Source organism: Octopus bimaculoides, chromosome Z, assembly GCF_046866305.1.
Source record: "Octopus bimaculoides isolate indiv1 chromosome Z, ASM4686630v1, whole genome shotgun sequence".
NCBI lineage: Eukaryota > Metazoa > Mollusca > Cephalopoda > Octopoda > Octopodidae > Octopus > Octopus bimaculoides.
This window is the reverse complement of record NC_142944.1, coordinates 37,488,844-37,506,182: the sequence shown is the minus strand read 5'-3', so window position 1 is coordinate 37,506,182 and position 17,339 is coordinate 37,488,844. Positions and strand designations below refer to the sequence as shown.

At 35.5% G+C, this 17,339-nt stretch overlaps 1 protein-coding gene across 2 annotated transcripts in view; it reads left to right on the top strand.

Annotated features, from left to right (window-relative positions):
- Positions 1–17,339, top strand: part of LOC106882987 (palmitoyltransferase ZDHHC20-B) — a 59,474-nt gene that overhangs the window by 30,734 nt on the left and 11,401 nt on the right. For both annotated transcript variants that reach the window (XM_089365196.1, XM_089365195.1), the window contains exons 3-7: positions 3,103–3,197; positions 4,700–4,820; positions 7,317–7,386; positions 11,798–11,830; positions 14,042–14,162. In XM_089365196.1, the coding sequence (XP_089221322.1) occupies positions 3,103–3,197; positions 4,700–4,820; positions 7,317–7,386; positions 11,798–11,830; positions 14,042–14,162 (440 nt within the window). The remainder of the gene's footprint in view (positions 1–3,102; positions 3,198–4,699; positions 4,821–7,316; positions 7,387–11,797; positions 11,831–14,041; positions 14,163–17,339) is intronic.

The window sequence follows — 17,339 nt, the reverse complement described above, 5'->3', positions numbered from 1 at the left end:
CTAAAGTTCATCACCATTTAGCATCTACTTTTTCATGTTTGCATGGGTCAGATCGAATTTGTTGATGCAGATTTTCTGTGGCCTTCTTACTGTGAACCCTCACCTGTTTCCAAGTAAGGTAACATTTCCCTATGGCCAAACATTGTTGTTGTTGGCACTCCGTCGCTTACAACGTCGAGGGTTCCAGTTGATCCAATCAACGGAACAGCCTGCTCGTGAAATTAACGTGCAAGTGGCTGAGCACTCCACAGACACGTGTACCCTTAACGTAGTTCTCGGGGATATTCAGCGTGACACAGTGTGACAAAGCTGACCCTTTGAATTACAGGCATAAGAGAAACAGGAAAAAAAGAGTGAGAGAAAGTTGTGGTGAAAGAGTACAGCAGGGTTCGCCACCATCCCCTGTCGGAGCCTTATGGAGCTTTAGGTGTTTTCGCTCAATAAACACTCACAACGCCCAGTCTGGGAATCGAAACCGCGATCCTATGACCACGAGTCCGCTGCCCTAACCACTAGGCTATTGCGCCTCCTATGGCCAAACATAGAAGACTGGAAATGAACAGCACTATTTATATGATGTTGATGCACATTTGAACCATCACTTGCAGTCAAGACAAGAACACACACACACACACACATGATGGGCGGCGAGCTGGCAGAAACGTTAGCATGCTGGGCGAAATGCTTAGCGGTATTTCGTCTGCCGCTACGTTCTGAGTTCAAATTCCGCCGAGGTCGACTTTGCCTTTCATCCTTTCGGGGTCGATTAAATAAGTACCAGTTACGCACTGGGGTCAATATAATCGACTTAATCCCTTTGTCTGTCCTTGTTTGTCCCCTCTGTGTGTAGCCCCTTGTGGGTAGTAAAGAAATAACACACATGATGGGCTTCTCCCAGTTTCAATATACCAAGTCCACTGGTTGACACTGGGCTTACAGCAGAAGACATTGAACCCAAAATCATGTGGTTAGAAAGCAAGCTTCTCAACCACACTGTCATTCATGATTACAAATATTAAGAGCACTGTTTATATACAAAATCATGTATATAGTGGATTTATATGTAGTGGATTTATATGTAGTGGATTTATATGTAGTGGATTTAATGTCATGCCAGCTAGGTTACCGATGCTGACAATCAGCATGACAAAATAGTGATAAAACACTGTTATTCAGCACAATAATTTAGTGTCGTTTATTATTGATGTCAGTTGTCTTGCTAACATTGGAGATCGATGTAACACAATATGTGTATTTAGTCACAGAAACACCAGCTGATTACTGATAAACTAAGAAAATCAATGTGCACAGAATAGTTTGTGTTGTGTTGTTAAGTTAAAACCCTCCCTATAGTTTTCACAAACAAAACACCATTTGCTATGGCCTTCCAGGGAATAGCACTTACCTTCACAATTCTGGCAACAGATGTTTCATACACAATAGCTGGAACCATCATCATCAATGAAAAATATCAATTAACATTGTGTTCGTTTTGGTGAATGAACTAAGATTTCTTTTGTGTCAGCTGAACAAGTATGTCGCTGTGATTTGTTTTTTGTTTACCTTTAAACAATTTCACCCTCTAGTAATAACTGATGAGCTGAACACATTGTAGCATATGTTTTCCCTCTGCAGAAAAGAAATCTATCAATTAAGCACATCAGACATTGTAGTACATGTGAGACTCACATAAAATTGCAAAGCATACAATCTTGTTTCAACTTCTCTGTTAACAATCAGACTATAATTTGACACTTTGTAATGGTTCTTTCATTCACACATGCGTGTGTACGCACACACACATACACACACACACATACAAATGAAAATGTTTGATTACAAGTTTTGGTGATAGCTTTGCTCGTCTTCAAACAAAATTTAATTTCCTTCTGGATTTCCCTCTCTAGACTAATTAAACAAGAACCAGTTTGTAGAAAAGGACTCAGGAGTTTTGTGTACAGGGTACCCAGTATGAACAATGGCAGCACATAAAGTTCACAGATTCACAGGCAAGCTGACAGAGAAAGACTTCATACAAGCAATTGCACAGGAGTGGTTAGCATCATCACTGTCATTTAACCTCCATTGTCTATGCTGGCATGGGTTTGACGGTTTGACCAGGGCTGAGAAGCTGAGGAGCTGTACCAGACTCTGGTCTGATTTGGCATGGTTTCTACAGCTGGATGACCTTCCAAGAGTGTAAGTGGGTGCTTTTACTTGCCACTGGTACAGTTGTCATTTGCATGACACCAATATCTGCCATAATGATGGGTCTTCTTCTCAAGCACAGCATATTGCCAAAGATCTCAGTCATGTGTCATTGCCTCCATTAGGCTCAACACTCGAAAGGTACTTTTTTATGTGCCATCAGCACAGGTGCTGGTTAGCAGTTGAAAATAAATTCTCAGAGGACTTTCCCTAGGAATAATTGATGGCTTGTGTTACCAAGGTGATCTAATTAACAGTGGAAGGGAGTGCGCTGAATACACAGTAGCCAGGGTAAGAATGGGTTGTAAAAAGTTTAGGGAGCTGTTACCTTTGTTAGCAGCACTGGGATTCATTCTCTCTCTCTCTCAGTGAATGGTGGATTGTATGAAGTGTGGTGTTAAATGGAGGCTAAACATAAGCACTGAATGTGAAAGGTGTATAAAGGTTGGGCAGAAATGAGGCCATCATACTTTGCTGGATGTGTTATTAATGCTAATGTGAATGAAGGACAATGCAAAACTGGGTGTAAGAGGAATGAGATGTGTGTAAGATAGAAGACTGAAGTGTGGTAGACACATGTGATGTGTGTGGAGGATGACAGTTGGATAAAGAAGTACTAATGGAAGGATCTTGTGTTAAGAGGAAAACTGAAGAAGTAGTGAAGTCTGATTTCAAGATGCTGAACCTTGTGAAAGAGATGACTGAGTGGTGAGATGTTGGAGATCTATTCAGGCTATGCAAGCAAAGACATACAGATATAAAATAATAATGATGATGATGTCATTTTAATATATTCAGTTCTAGAATATTCTTGATAAATATTATATGTATATGTATGTATCTATTAAAAATTTTGAATGTCTATTTAGAATTTCATATCTGTATCTTCCACAGTATTATATTTACTCTTCTACCATCCTTTACTTATACTGTTTAACTGGTCATATATACAGACCATCTTCACACCAAATGGAAAGGTACCCAAAAACGTAAGTATTGTGTATTTTAAATCTATTTTCAATTAATTTAATACCTTTTTTATTCTAGCCTCTACATCTTATATTCTTGTTAAATAATTTTGTAATTTCATATTAAAGTTGACTGTAATACATCATACTGTAGTATCAATACTATGATTGATATTAATGGAAACAGTCCAGTGAAATCAAAATTACTTTAGTAAACTGGTAAGAAAAGAAAATTATTAAGATTTACTTTTACACGAATTATCCATTGGGTGTGTCCTATTTAGCAGTAGAGGCTATTGACCATAGAAGTTTTTTTGTTTTTTTTTTCATAAAAGTCTTTACAAATTAATTCAATATTTATCTTTCACTTTTTAATTGTTTCAGTCATTGGACTATGGCTATGTTAGGGTACCACCCTGAAGGGTTTAGTTGAATAAATTGACCTCAGTACTGGTTGTTTGTCTGAAATTTGTTACATTGTAAATTCTAGAAAATACCATTCCTCTAGTTATTCTTTATGTTACAGTCATGGGCTTCTATGAACTTCTTGATGTTTACTAATTTGGAAACATCAAGTTAGATGTATTCTTGTCATCAGTTGGATCCCTTCTTACAATAATGATGTTCTTATCATAGGTACAGATGTAGCTGTGTGGTTGCTTTGCCACCTGTAGAAGCCTGTTGTATAAAAATGTGTGTTGTCTTTGTGTTTGTTCCCCAACCACTGCTTGACAACTAGTGTTGGTTTGTTTACGCCCCTGTATCTCAGTGGTTCAGCAAAAAAGATGATATAGTATGAATGAGACATAAAAATAAGAGACTGGATTGATTTGTTTGACTAAACCCTTTGAGGTGATGCCCCAACATGCCCACAATCCAATGGTTAAAACAAATAAAAAATAAATGATAAAAGATATTTTTAAGTGATTTCTCACTTGTTGGCACTCCGTTGCTTACGACGTCGAGGGTTCCAGTTGATCTGATCAACAGAACAGCCTGCTCGTGAAATTAACGTGCAAGTGGCTGAGCACTCCACAGACACATGTACCCTTAATGTAGTTCTCGGGGATATTCAGCGTGACACAGTGTGACCCTTTGAATTACAGGCACAACAGAAACAGGAAGTAAGAGTGAGAGAAAGTTGTGGTGAAAGAGTACAGCAGGGTTCACCACCATCCCCTGCCGGAGCCTCGTGGAGCTTTAGGTGTTTTCGCTCAATAAACACTCACAATGCCCGGTCTGGGAATCGAAACTGCGATCTTATGACCGCAAGTCTGCTGCCCTAACCACTGGGCCATTGCGCCTCCACGATTTCTCACTAAACCTGGTGCTTCCTGCTCATATTCCTTTTCCTCAAATTATAAAATGAATAGTTATAACATTTGTATTTTTGAATGAAGTCACTATTTATTGTTTTCTCGTTTATTAAGTTTCTTAATTGTTCAGATAGCAACACTGCTAAGTTTCTATAACATACCTTAATCTATCACATTCTGTAACTGTGTTGTTGTTTCTTTGGACAGTTCTACCTCAGCCAGCAGGAAGTTGAAGCGCTGGATGCTGAATTAAGGGAAGAGAATCAAAGAGCCCTCCTTACACATTATGCTAAAAATTTACCTATACAATGTAAAACAATATCTGGAGGTGAGCAAAACATTTACTTATATACTTTGATAATATCTAAAGAAAATAACAAACTCCAATGTACACTCCATTGGTTTATAAGAAATTTTATTTTTTTTCATTTTCTGTTGACAAACTATCACCAGTTGTTGGTTTCCTGCACATAAAAGATTTTGAAAAATTGTTAAACAGATATTGTGTGTTGTTTTAGAATATATTTCTGGAAGTGGAAAAATCAGTCCCTTCAGTAATCATAATTAGCTCTGGGTTCTAGAAACATTAGTGTTTAAGAGTTAAATCTCCTCTTGGATGTGACACTTGACAATCATATCTTTTCCATAGAATCCTGTTACTTATTTCTCATTAAGCAATGTAGAACAAAGGGACATGTCTAATGTATTCATCATCATCATCATTTTAGCATCTACTTTTCCATGCTTGCCAGCCCTCATCAAGTTTCCAAGTAACATTAATATTTCCCCATCACCTGGTTTGTTCTCACTGAAGATTGGAAATGAAGGACACTGCTTGCATGCCAATGACACTCATTTACAACTATTACACAATGTCAAAAGAACACACACACACACACTGGGCTTCTTTCAGTTTCCATCTTACCAAATCCACTCATAAGGCTTTGGTCTATAGTATGACACTTGCCGAAGATGTCACGTAGTGAGACTGAACCTGGAACCATGAGGTTAGGAAGCAAACTTCTTACCACACAGCAACATTTATGCCTATCATTGTCATCGTTTAATGCTGTGTGTTATTTAAACAACAAACTTCAGAAATATACTCTGGGTGAGAAAATATTGATTTATTATGTCAAAACTAGTCTGTTTTATTTTGATTAAGTGTACTTAAAAATAGAAAACTTAAAAAAGAAAGCACAAACAAGTGTTTACAGTTTTCAACTATTATCTACCAAAATTAAAGTGACACAATGGTTTAAACTTCTACACACGGTTAGTTAACTAATTAGTAATTCTATTTTAACGCATGACTTGGCACGAACTTTAGAGTAAGCAACAAGTGAAATATCTAGGTCATATCTAGTTGTTTACTTAATGTATTAGACTGTGTGGGATCATGTTCTAGACGTCATATCTGAATAGCTCTATTGTTACTTTATAGAGCTATTTGGAGATAGAAGTTGAATGATGCATAGTAGTTGCATCATTAGTTTGAGTGTTTTTCCATGTTTGTATAGGTTAGACAGATCTCTTTCACAACATCTTGACACTTGTTGTGATCCTTTATAATCTGCTTGGTGAGGTTCCACATCATGAAATCAGACTCCAACACTTCTTTCCATGTCATCCTCTCCCACATGTTCCTTTCACATGGATCACTTGGAACTTCATTACCCACTGTCATCATCCATACATATCATGTTTCAGCCACTTCGGTATTCTCTCTTACACATTACATCTCATTCCTCTTCTACTCAGTTGTTCTTTGTTCTTCATTCACACTAACCCCATACACCCAGCAAAGCATGCTGGCCTCATTTCTGTTCAGCCTTTACACACCTTTCACATTCAATGCACATTCTTACTCTGGCTACTATGTATTCAGAACAATCCCTTCCACTGTTAATTAGATTACCTAAGCAACAAAAGCTATTAACTTTACCTAGGAAATCTTCTGAGTATTTGAAAGTAGTGGGATGTTGGATAACTTGACAAGGCAGAAGAGTCCTAGATCAATGGCTTGAAGATTATTGCAGCCAAGCAGAAGATCTGTACCATAAGACAGCAGGTGAGCATCAGCAACTAGCAAGTAAGCTGCAACTATGAGGCAGCCTCATCATCGACCATGCTCATCGCCCTCTTGCACATCACTTGGTACATGGTGTGGAGGCCCAGAGAGGCAGTCTGGTTGGGGAATGATACCAACTGTCTTACTAACCATCAAAGGCATTTTGTTTCAGAGAAGTCTGAACAGAATAGTCAATGTTGATATGGGAGACTGCTGATGTATATGAGTAAGTAGTGTGTTTTATTTCACTGGATGTTTTCAGCATCTCAGTTAAAATACCTGGTGAACTTCCTTCTTTCCATGCATGGTTAATTTACTTCCCAACAATGTAGTTTTTGATTCAGTCCCACTGCACTGCACCTTGGGCAAGTATCTTCTAGTACAAGTCTGGGTCAACTGAAGCCTTGTGAGTGGATTTGATTGACAGAAACTGAAAGAAGCCTGCCATTTGTGTGTGTGTGTGTGTGTGTGTTTGTGTTTCCTCGTGTTGATATTGTATGAAAGTTGTAAACAAGTGTCACCTTTATTGAAATTGTGTCATTCGTTTCCAGTCTACTATGAAAACATGTCCACCATGGGGGAAATAGTAATTGCTTGGAAACAGATTAGAATTGGTATCAGGAAGGGCATCTGGCTTTAGAAAATCTGTCTCAATGAATTTTGTCTGACCTATGCAAGCATGGGAAAGTGGACAGAAGAAATATGATTTATATATATATTATGGTATATAGATATTTATCTGTTTCTTTCCAGCACCACGATACTGTGAAAAGTGTAAATGTATCAAACCAGATCGTTGTCATCATTGTTCTGTTTGTTCTGTGTAAGTAATATATTTTTGTAATAGATTTATTTGTTCGCTTTTTATTAACTAGTATTCCATGCAAAATAATATAACTTTATATAAATACTTGTTTGTCTTTTTACATTCATTATATATATGGTAATTTGCATCCCAGTTTGACTAGGACTTGCCTAGTTTAATAATCTCCCAGTGTCCCAGCCAGTTTGAAAATGTTTTTTTTTTTAACCAGAAAAAAATTTTATGGTTTGTCAGAAAAATTGCTAGGCACTGATATTAATTAGTCTTCCTAGTACATTATGAAACACCTGTAGTGATAACCCAACCAGGATTTGAAACTGAAGTCCTCTGCTTCACATGCATAAACCATAATATTCAGAATTGTTCCTTTGATTGAAAAATCATCATCATCTTCGTTTAACGTCCGCTTTCCATGCTAGCATGGGTTGGACGATTTGACTGAGTACTAGTGAAACCAGATGGCTACACCAGGCTCCAATCTAATTTGGCAGAGTTTCTACAGCTGGATGCCCTTCCTAACGCCAACCACTCAGAGAGTGTAGTGGGTGCTTTTACGTGTCACCCGCACGAAGGCCAGTCAGGCGGTACTGGCAACGGCCACGCTCAAAATGGTGCAATTTATGTGCCACCTGCACAAAAGCCAGTCCAGGGGCACTGGCAACGATCTCGCTCGAAAATCCCACGAAGGCCATCCAGGTGGCCCTGGCAACGGTCACGCTCAAAATGGTGCGTTTCATGTGTCACCCTCACAAGAGCCAGTCCAGGGGCACTGGCAACGATCTTGGTCTAAAATCCCACCAAGGCCAGCCAGGCGGCACTGGCAACGGCCACGCCCAAAATGGTGCATTTCATGTGTCGCCCGCACATGAGCCAGTACAGGGGCACTGGCAACGATCTCGCTCAAAAAATTTCATGTGTCACCCGCACATGAGCCAGTCTGGGGGCACCAGCAACGATCTCGCTCGAGAATCCTACAACGGCCCCGCACAAGAGCCAGCCCAGGGGCACTGGCAACGATCTCGCTCGAAAAATTTCATGTGTACAAGAAAAAAAAAAGATGGTCTCTAGGAAAACCAGTTGGTAACAGGAATTTTCATGGGGTGAGAGAAACAATGGAGTGCTCTGAACTCTGATTTATATACACATTGATAACTGATATTTGGCCTTATATGAGACAAGTTTTACATGAGAAACAGAGACAAACTACAGAGCTTAAACAATTCAATTCACTTCACAGACAATTCACTAAAATTGCTAGAGGACCCTGTACGGCTTGTCACTAAAACATCTCTTTTTACTTTTGTTTTTTATCTTTTACTCTGTATTAATCAATCAACAGAGAGCTGCTGGATTTTCTATCATACATACACCTCTTTTGAGAGTATTCATATTTTATTTTGTTCTGTACACACACATCCATGGATTTTTTAATTAAGTAACATTGAAGTTTTTAGTTTCATAAATAAGCAATTCAATCTGCATGTTTTGTTGCTGTGTTATTGACTGTGTAAGATTCACTTTGAGTCAAGCACTCAATTCAAATCTTATATTATAAAAGGCAAGTGGATCTCTGTGTCTGTCTTTCTATTGCAACATCTATAAGAGGTGGGGAAGAAGCGGTGGAATCAAAATATACGTCACTATGTATTTTTAGAAGTGGGGAGAAAAAGTTATTGAAAGAGAAATAGTGTGTGTGAAAGATAGCTAGATAATGTTGTCACCATAGTCTGTCTTTGTTAACATCTATTAGTGGGAGAGAAAAAGGGGAGGTGAAAAGGTTGTGAGAGAGAGAAAGATAAGCAAAATAAATAGTGCTGTCACCATCATAACTAACAAGTTTTGAAAGATAGTTCTTTTTGTTTGTTTGTGTATGTGTGTGTTTCTGTGTCTTTCAAGAATAGAAAATGCAGTATACACTTTAAAAAAGACTTTCAGCTTGAATAAAAGATGGGGAGGAGAAAAGATTGTTTTTGAGAGAGAAATACAGTGTGAGAGAGAGAGAAAGAGTTTGTGTGTGTGTGTAAGATAGATAGATAGGTAGTTATGTATAGTTGTCAGCATTGTAACTAACAAGTTTATGACAATTTTAAGTGCAAATCTGTCGGTATTTTAAATAAATGTCATTGTTCAACAGTATTCAAACTGTTAATAATCTTATCTGGGGAGGTCAATCTAAACATTATTTGCACAATTTATGAAGGTACATGCATGATTTAGAAATATTTTTATCTGGCAGCATAGCAACAGGTATTGAAGTAGTTCATAATAATGGAATCAGATGGCAACAGAGAATCATGGGAATCCACTAAAGCAGCCAAAAGAAAGAAAAGTTCCTCCTGGTGTTGGAACATCTCAGAATAAACCAATTGTGAAACATATTTCATATTTTACTTTACTTTGATATTTACCTTAAAAAATTTAGAATGCTGAAATGAATGTGTGAGTGTGTATGAGAGAGAGAGAGAGAGAGAGAGAGAGAGAGAGAGAGTTATTGTTTCCTGTGAAAACATGTCTGGTCATAAGGAAAATATTACCTTACTTGGAAACAAGCCAGCATTGGAAACATGAATTGCATCTAGCCATAGAAAATCCACCTTAATGAATTTTTTTCAAACCATGTGAGCATGAAAGAGTGGCTGATACATGTGTTTGTATAAAGTATATGTATATATAGAAACAAAGGGTTTAATTTTAGAAAATTGTCTTGAACACTGTTGAATAAATTTCTGTTTATAATATAATAAATTATTTTATATTTTATAAATTATGAATGGTTGTAACTCCAGCATGGCCATGGCTAGTTGGCAATAAAACAATGTTTATAAGAACCCAACTATATAATAATACTGTTTGTAAGAATTGTTTCTTGTTTGTTCGTTATCTTGAACCATAAGAGAAAATGAAACTGTTGAAAGGAACCAATTGAAGTGATCTTTTGTATTCTTCATGCCAATTGTATGTTGGTTGTGGTTTTACAAATTTGCGTATTTCCTCATCTTTTGAATTAAAGCTGTTTTTCTTACCAAAAACTGCTATTTTGTTCTGACATCATAACATCTGATGTATATGTGTGTGTGTATTTGTCATTCTACAGTGATGCCTGTTTATTATTACTTATTGTTGTATTTGTGAGGGATATGTAGTCCAGAGAATCAATATTCTTAACTACAGTACTAAGGTGCTGCACTTTAACATCACCTAATCTACTAATTTGGTTATCAATCAAAATGTTTTCTGCCAATTATATTCAAATTTCCTATTGGTCTTATTCTTATTTGTGTTAATTAGTACCGGGAGTACTGTTAAGAGTGAAAGGTCAGATAGGATACCTTGTGGTGTCTATTTGTCCCTTTTCTTACCCCTAAAAGTTAACTTTGTTTTCAGTTCATTTGAGCTATTTAGTACAATTCAAATACTGGGTTTATCAACTCTATTCCCTCTCAAATTTATGGCCTTGTGTGAGCTAATGTAAGGAATTATTTCATTATAAGCATTATATAATTACCTGGCTCTCCACCACAACAATGAGTGTTTCAGTTTAATTTGATCACCTGAATAGCCTGCTTGTGAAATTAATGTCCAAGTGGCTGAGCACTCCACATACCTTTAATGTAGCTCTCAGGGAGATTCAGCATGACACAGAATGTGATAAGGCTGGCCCTTTGAATTATAGTTACAACTCATTTTTGCCAGCTGAGTGAACTGGAGCAACAAGAAATAAAGTGTCTCGCTCAAAGATACAATGTACTGCCGGGAATTGAACTCACGACCTTACAATCATGAGATACACTAAGCCATATGCCTTCACATTATATAATTATAATTTAATTAAGCGGCTTAAGACTGGTTATTTGGATACATTCCTGCTATATATTTCACAATATTATCTGTCAGCTTTTTCCAGTTTTTTTAAGTAAGTGAAGCTTTATAAAAATAGTAACAGCCACCAAAAATTGTCTTTAGGTTCCCTTCTGCCTTATTTCTGGCATTCTTTCCTGGGCCTTTTTTTTTTTTTTTTTTTTTTTTTCTAAAAAAGAAAAACAGTTTGGTGTAAATGAGTAAAAGAAAATCAGTTTGGTGTTGATGGTGGGGGAAAAAAATACAGTTTGGTGTTAACCAGTAAAAGAAAAATTGAAATTGTTAGCTATCCATTTAGTTGGTCTTAAATGTATTGTCTGAACAAAAACAGAATGATCAAGTTCTTTGATCATTGTAGTTCTGCTGGATCATGGCTAACTTTGACTAAGCAAAATTGTGAAAATTGTGCAAAATACAGCATGAGTAATAGAAATGATATTCTTATGGTGTTTTTGTGTGTTTGGACATTATTATATTAATGTTAATAAATCTTGATGTAGATTTTAATTTTACTTGAAGAAGAATTGTGACTTCTACTTTTTTATATTTCCAGCTGTGTTTTAAAGATGGATCACCACTGTCCATGGTATGTTGATAAATTCACTTTTGTTTGTTGTTGCAGTTTCAAATATTTAATTTCTGGTGTGGTAATATTTTATAAATAAGCAACAAATCAGTTTACATTTATTCTGATTTCTATTTTCATAAAAAATTCAGACCCTTCAAAGTTCAAGTGAATACATTATGACTATACAATCTTTTTATGGGCAGGAAAATGGAATTGATGTGACTATTTTCAATCTATAGGCATAAGAGTGGCTGTGTAGTAAGTAGCTTGCTTACGAACCACATGATTCCGGGTTCAGTCCCACTGCGTGGCATCTTGGACAAGTGTCTTCTACTATAGCCTTGGGCTGACCAAAGCCTTGTGAGTGGATTTGGTAGACGGAAACTGAAAGAAGCCTATCGTATATATGTATATGTATATATATGTAATTGTGACAACTGATGCTGGTGTGTTTACATCCCCGTAACTTAGCGGTTCGGCAAAAGAGAATGATAGAATATGTACTAGGCTTACAAGGAATAAGTCCTGGGGTTGATTTGCTCGACTAAAGGTGGTGCTCCAGCATGGCCACAGTGAAATGACTGAAACAAGTATAGAGTAATCCCTTTTGAAACAACATATCAAAGACTATGCACCCACCTGTCTCCCAACAGAACCAAAGTTAGCAAGATTCCCAACCCTGGAGTTTTTTTCTTTATACTCTTGAGATTATATAGGCATTTGTTTCTTTGTCCAGTGAATCCAGTTATACACACTGTTAGCTAAAGCTTGTACAATAATATAATAATGTTTACACCTGTCAAATTCCAATTTTTTTTCTGATTCCATTATTATAAAATTTTAATAAACCCTATCTATCTTTATTAATGCATTCTTTACTGTCATAAGTATTATATTTAACCTTTTTGATTCCTACTCACCTAAGACCTTCTCTGTTTCTGTTATACGAATTTCATGCTTAAAGTAGTCTAAATTAAAACCTTCCATCAAAATTTTATGTAAATTTATGCTCCAAACACCAGCTTAATACTGAGTTATTTTACTAAACTCTTCATTATTAACAAAATTTAAAATAAAATAAATAGGGAGTGAATTTCAACAGAAATATGGTAACAAACGAGTTAAGCTGTTCAACCTGTAATTTACGTCCCGTTTTATTTCTTAAATTTTCATTCCTTCTTGTCTCTTCAGTTTAAAATTTAATGATTTCTGTCCTTCCTTAAATGTGAAATCCCTAATGTGGAAATTCAAACTAATTTAGTTTATGCTGCAAATAATTGTCTGTGTTCCTTAGATATAGAGATTAATAATGTAGAAACTAAACTGAGACTGTTAATTTTATTTTCACTGAATCTTTTGAAAAAAGAAATATTATTGAAATAGAGTAATGAGTACAAAGTAGGGTGTTATAGAAAAGATTATCATTTATTTGTTACTTGTTTCAATCATTGGACTGCAGCTATGATAGGGTACTACCTTGAAGGGCTTAGTCAGGCAAATCAACTTATTTTTTAAAGTCTGGTATTTATCCCATTGGTCTCTTTTGCCGAACCGCTAAGTTACAGGAATGTAAACAAGCTAGTACTGGATGACAAGTAGTGGTAAGAACGCACACAGGTTGAAGACACGCGTGCACACACACACACACACACAGTTTCTGTCTACCAAATTATTGATCAGCTTGTGGCTAGAGAAGACACTTGCACTGTGTGCCATGCAGTAGGATTGAACCTTTAACTGCATGGTTACAGAATGAGCTTCTTAATCACACAGCCATGCCTGCACCTATTATAGTAAAAAGTTGTTTTAGCAAAAGTAGTAATGGTGAAAACTAATCTGTAAAAAAAAAAAATTTCTTTTAAATATTTGAATTGATTCTATAACTTTTGTGTAATTTCATGTATTTTAACCCTTTGCCTGTGCTATGTACTACATGATGCACAAAATATATTTCTTTAGCATCTATGCATCATATATGATATACATTTCCAGTTTTTTTTTTTTTTATAATTTTTTTTTAACTACCAGAATAACTTAGGACTTAATATTATTCAGAACATGAAACCAGAGCTAACTAAAGGTCTGAAACAAATATAGGCATTTAGGACAAACCTATGAAAATAATTTGGACAGGCAAAGGGTTTATTCATTTTATTCTCATTTATGCTTTTATTTACTTTCTCCCCACCTTTCGATTTTCATTATTATTATTTTTTTTTTTTTTGACAGGGTGAATAATTGTGTTGGTTTTTCCAATTACAAATTCTTCATACTCTTCCTTGGTTATTCTCTACTATACTGTCTTTATATTGCTGCCACCTCTTTGCAGTATTTTATAGAATTTTGGACAGTAAGTGTAGCTTCCTCTTATAAATTTATTTTTAATCCTTTAGAGTCAGGTTTCCAATTAACATGTGGGTTGTTTCCATTAAACTGTATATAATTGGTATAAATTTTCACAAGAGCAACAAAAAACTTTGTTGGGTTAATGCAGTTATTAGAGTGAAATAGAATGGTTTTAAAATCTATGGGCATTAAAGACACAAATTAATGAAGAATTGCATGTTTAAAAATTTGAAAAGAATCAACTCTTTGATAGTAGTTCCAAAAGAAGATTAAGGAAATACACTGGAATCCTAGCCAGAAACATATGCAGAAAAATTATGCCTTTAATTACAGTGAAATTGCTAAATAATAATTTATATATACAAATAATACCTTATCTGTTTCCTGGTTGACTAAGAATTTTAGAGAAGTCCATATTGAGTTTTGGTTATTGGCTTTAAACTGAGATAAGCTCTGTTAATACACTGATGGCATCTGTATTCTGTTTATAGAATGGGTTGAAATCGACTAAGTAGATTGTGTTCTTGTTGATCAAAAGAGTTCACAGTATTACTGACAAGATACAAACCAACATCTGTTGGGTTGATTCTCTGAAATTTTATCAACTTAGCCTGCCACAGTTGCAATAGTGTAAGCTGAACATAATTCAAATGTTGGCAACCAGTGAAACCACAATGCCTTTTGTTACTTGATATGGTATGTAGCTTGGTGATCAGGGCATCTCATTAAGTTGAGGTGCTACTTCTTTGCATTGAGAGGACACAATTCTGGTAATAATGGACATATGATTAAAATGTTGTTGGAAAGAATTGCAAAACTGATTCTTCAAACTGAACCCAATTGTAGTAGACCTAGGGGTAGATCAAGAATGGGATGATTGGATAATATCCATAATCTTAGTTGATTAGACTTGAGAATTCAGCTGGAAAGTGTATTGACGGTTGCTTCTGATAGGACCCTATGGAAGAGGTAGGTTCCTAAAAACCCTATCCCATGGCCCTCTCAGGAATTGTGGGCAGAGAAAATGGATGGATATAGTAATCCTTTAGAATTTTTTGTTCTATATTTAGGGATCCTAATATTCTATGTATCACATCTTCATAATTGGAATTTGCCAAAGATTAAAACATTTACCAGATGTTGATTGGAAGAACTGCTAAACTGTAAATAGATTGTAAAAAATTGTTGTCATACATTTCAGAAATGATATTAAATTTTCCATTTATTTATTTATAATTTTAGTACGTGTCTCAAATGAGTGAGTGTTAGTTACCAGAATCGAACTTGTTATTTATAATGTTGAGATATTTAACCACTCAGTAATAACTTTCATATTGCAAATATGTAATTTCAGTGAATCAATGAAAAAAAAACTGTTTGAAAAATTTTGTCTCTTGTTTAGGAAGAAACAATGTCCATCATAAATACAGGCATCATTATTTTCTGTTATGTAATTGTGTATGTATGTGTGTGTGTATATATATTTATAGATACTTTTCTGTTATGTAATTGTGTATGTGTGTGTGTGTATACACACATATGTATGTATGCACATGCCTCCCCCTCCATATATATATATATATATATATATATATATATATATATATATATATGGTGATGTATGTATGTGTGCAGGAATGAATGTCTTGGATCCTCATTTCAGGATATTTTTTACATCGAAATGATTATTCCTCAGGTCAGTAAAATAGCACACACTCCACATAAAAATGTTCTGATTATAAAATATCCTTTGTGTGTGCATATGATATGTGTAGATAAATACACACACACACACACACACACATACACCCATGCACATATTCAGTAGAATTCTATTTAGTATTGTTTTATGTTGAATGAGAAAATGACAAAAAAATGACAAAAGAAGGCAAAACATTTCTGGAATGCTGCTGTTCATTGACTTCTGTGTTATTGTTATTAACAACTTCACTGATATTTGGTGGTAATATTTTCTGATGGTATAATCTTGTAATGGAGTCCTACATACATCACTTTGCTCCCCACCCCCACCCCCACTCTCTCTCTCTCCAAGTGCCAGAATATACAAAGTATAGGACTTGCAGCTTAATGCATGGGTCATAAGCTGACTTTAAAAACAAAGAATAAATAAAATTCTTGATCAGGAACTAAACCACCACTTCCAGATTGATGGTTGGACTCTCTAGATCAGGGGTTCTCAACCATTCTTTTTTTATCTCTGGACCCCTTTCATTACTATTTTATTCTAGTGGAACCCCATAGCCATTTGATGTTTAAAAAACTAGTTTTATAGAAATTTCTTTCAACATTCTCATTTTGTTTTTCATACATTAACTTGTGTGGGTTGAAGTATGTAAAATGTTAGAGAAAGAAACCTAGGAGTTTCTTGCAATACATACATCTAAAGTAAAAAAAATTTTTTCAGGAGTCCTTAAAATACTATTGTTGATCCCTAATTATTTTGTTGTGTGGACCCCAAAAATCATATGGACCCTAGCTAAGAACCACTACTCTAGATATTGCAGAGACTTACTTGTCTAGTGCAGTAATGATTTGCCACCTTAATAATAATGATGATAATAATATATGTTGGTCTTTGAAGAGCAAATATAAAGTTGATTGATTTAACCATATTTGTGCAGATGGGTTAGTCAATGAGAGTAAATTTCGGAAGAGGAACTCTGTTTTGGTGGCAGGAGAATGGAGATTAACAGCTGCTAGTACTGAGTATTTACATAAGGAAAATATTTAAGAAAGCTATTGTGACTGACATTTGGCAATAAAGGAACATTACACCTGAAGTTTGGGATTGGACAGTTTGTCTGAGGCTGTGTTTTATAGTCACATACCATCCTTGTTGCCAACCATTTTAGCCACCTCTGACAAGATGCAAAGACACCAAATACACAAATTACCTATTCTAAAACTAGGATACAGGCAGTAACATGGTTTCAGTAAGGTTTCTGTTGCCAATTTCTAACTTACTCTAAGTTGATATTAAACTGTTTGTCTCTCTTTCTCACTCACTCACTCATTCACTCTCACACACACACACACACACACGTAATATATATATATATCAGTATTAATTACATATTGTTAACCCTGCACATACATAATATTTCATGCAACTAGAGAAGCCTTCACTTTCAATTACTATAAATGTTTATGGAACCCCTTA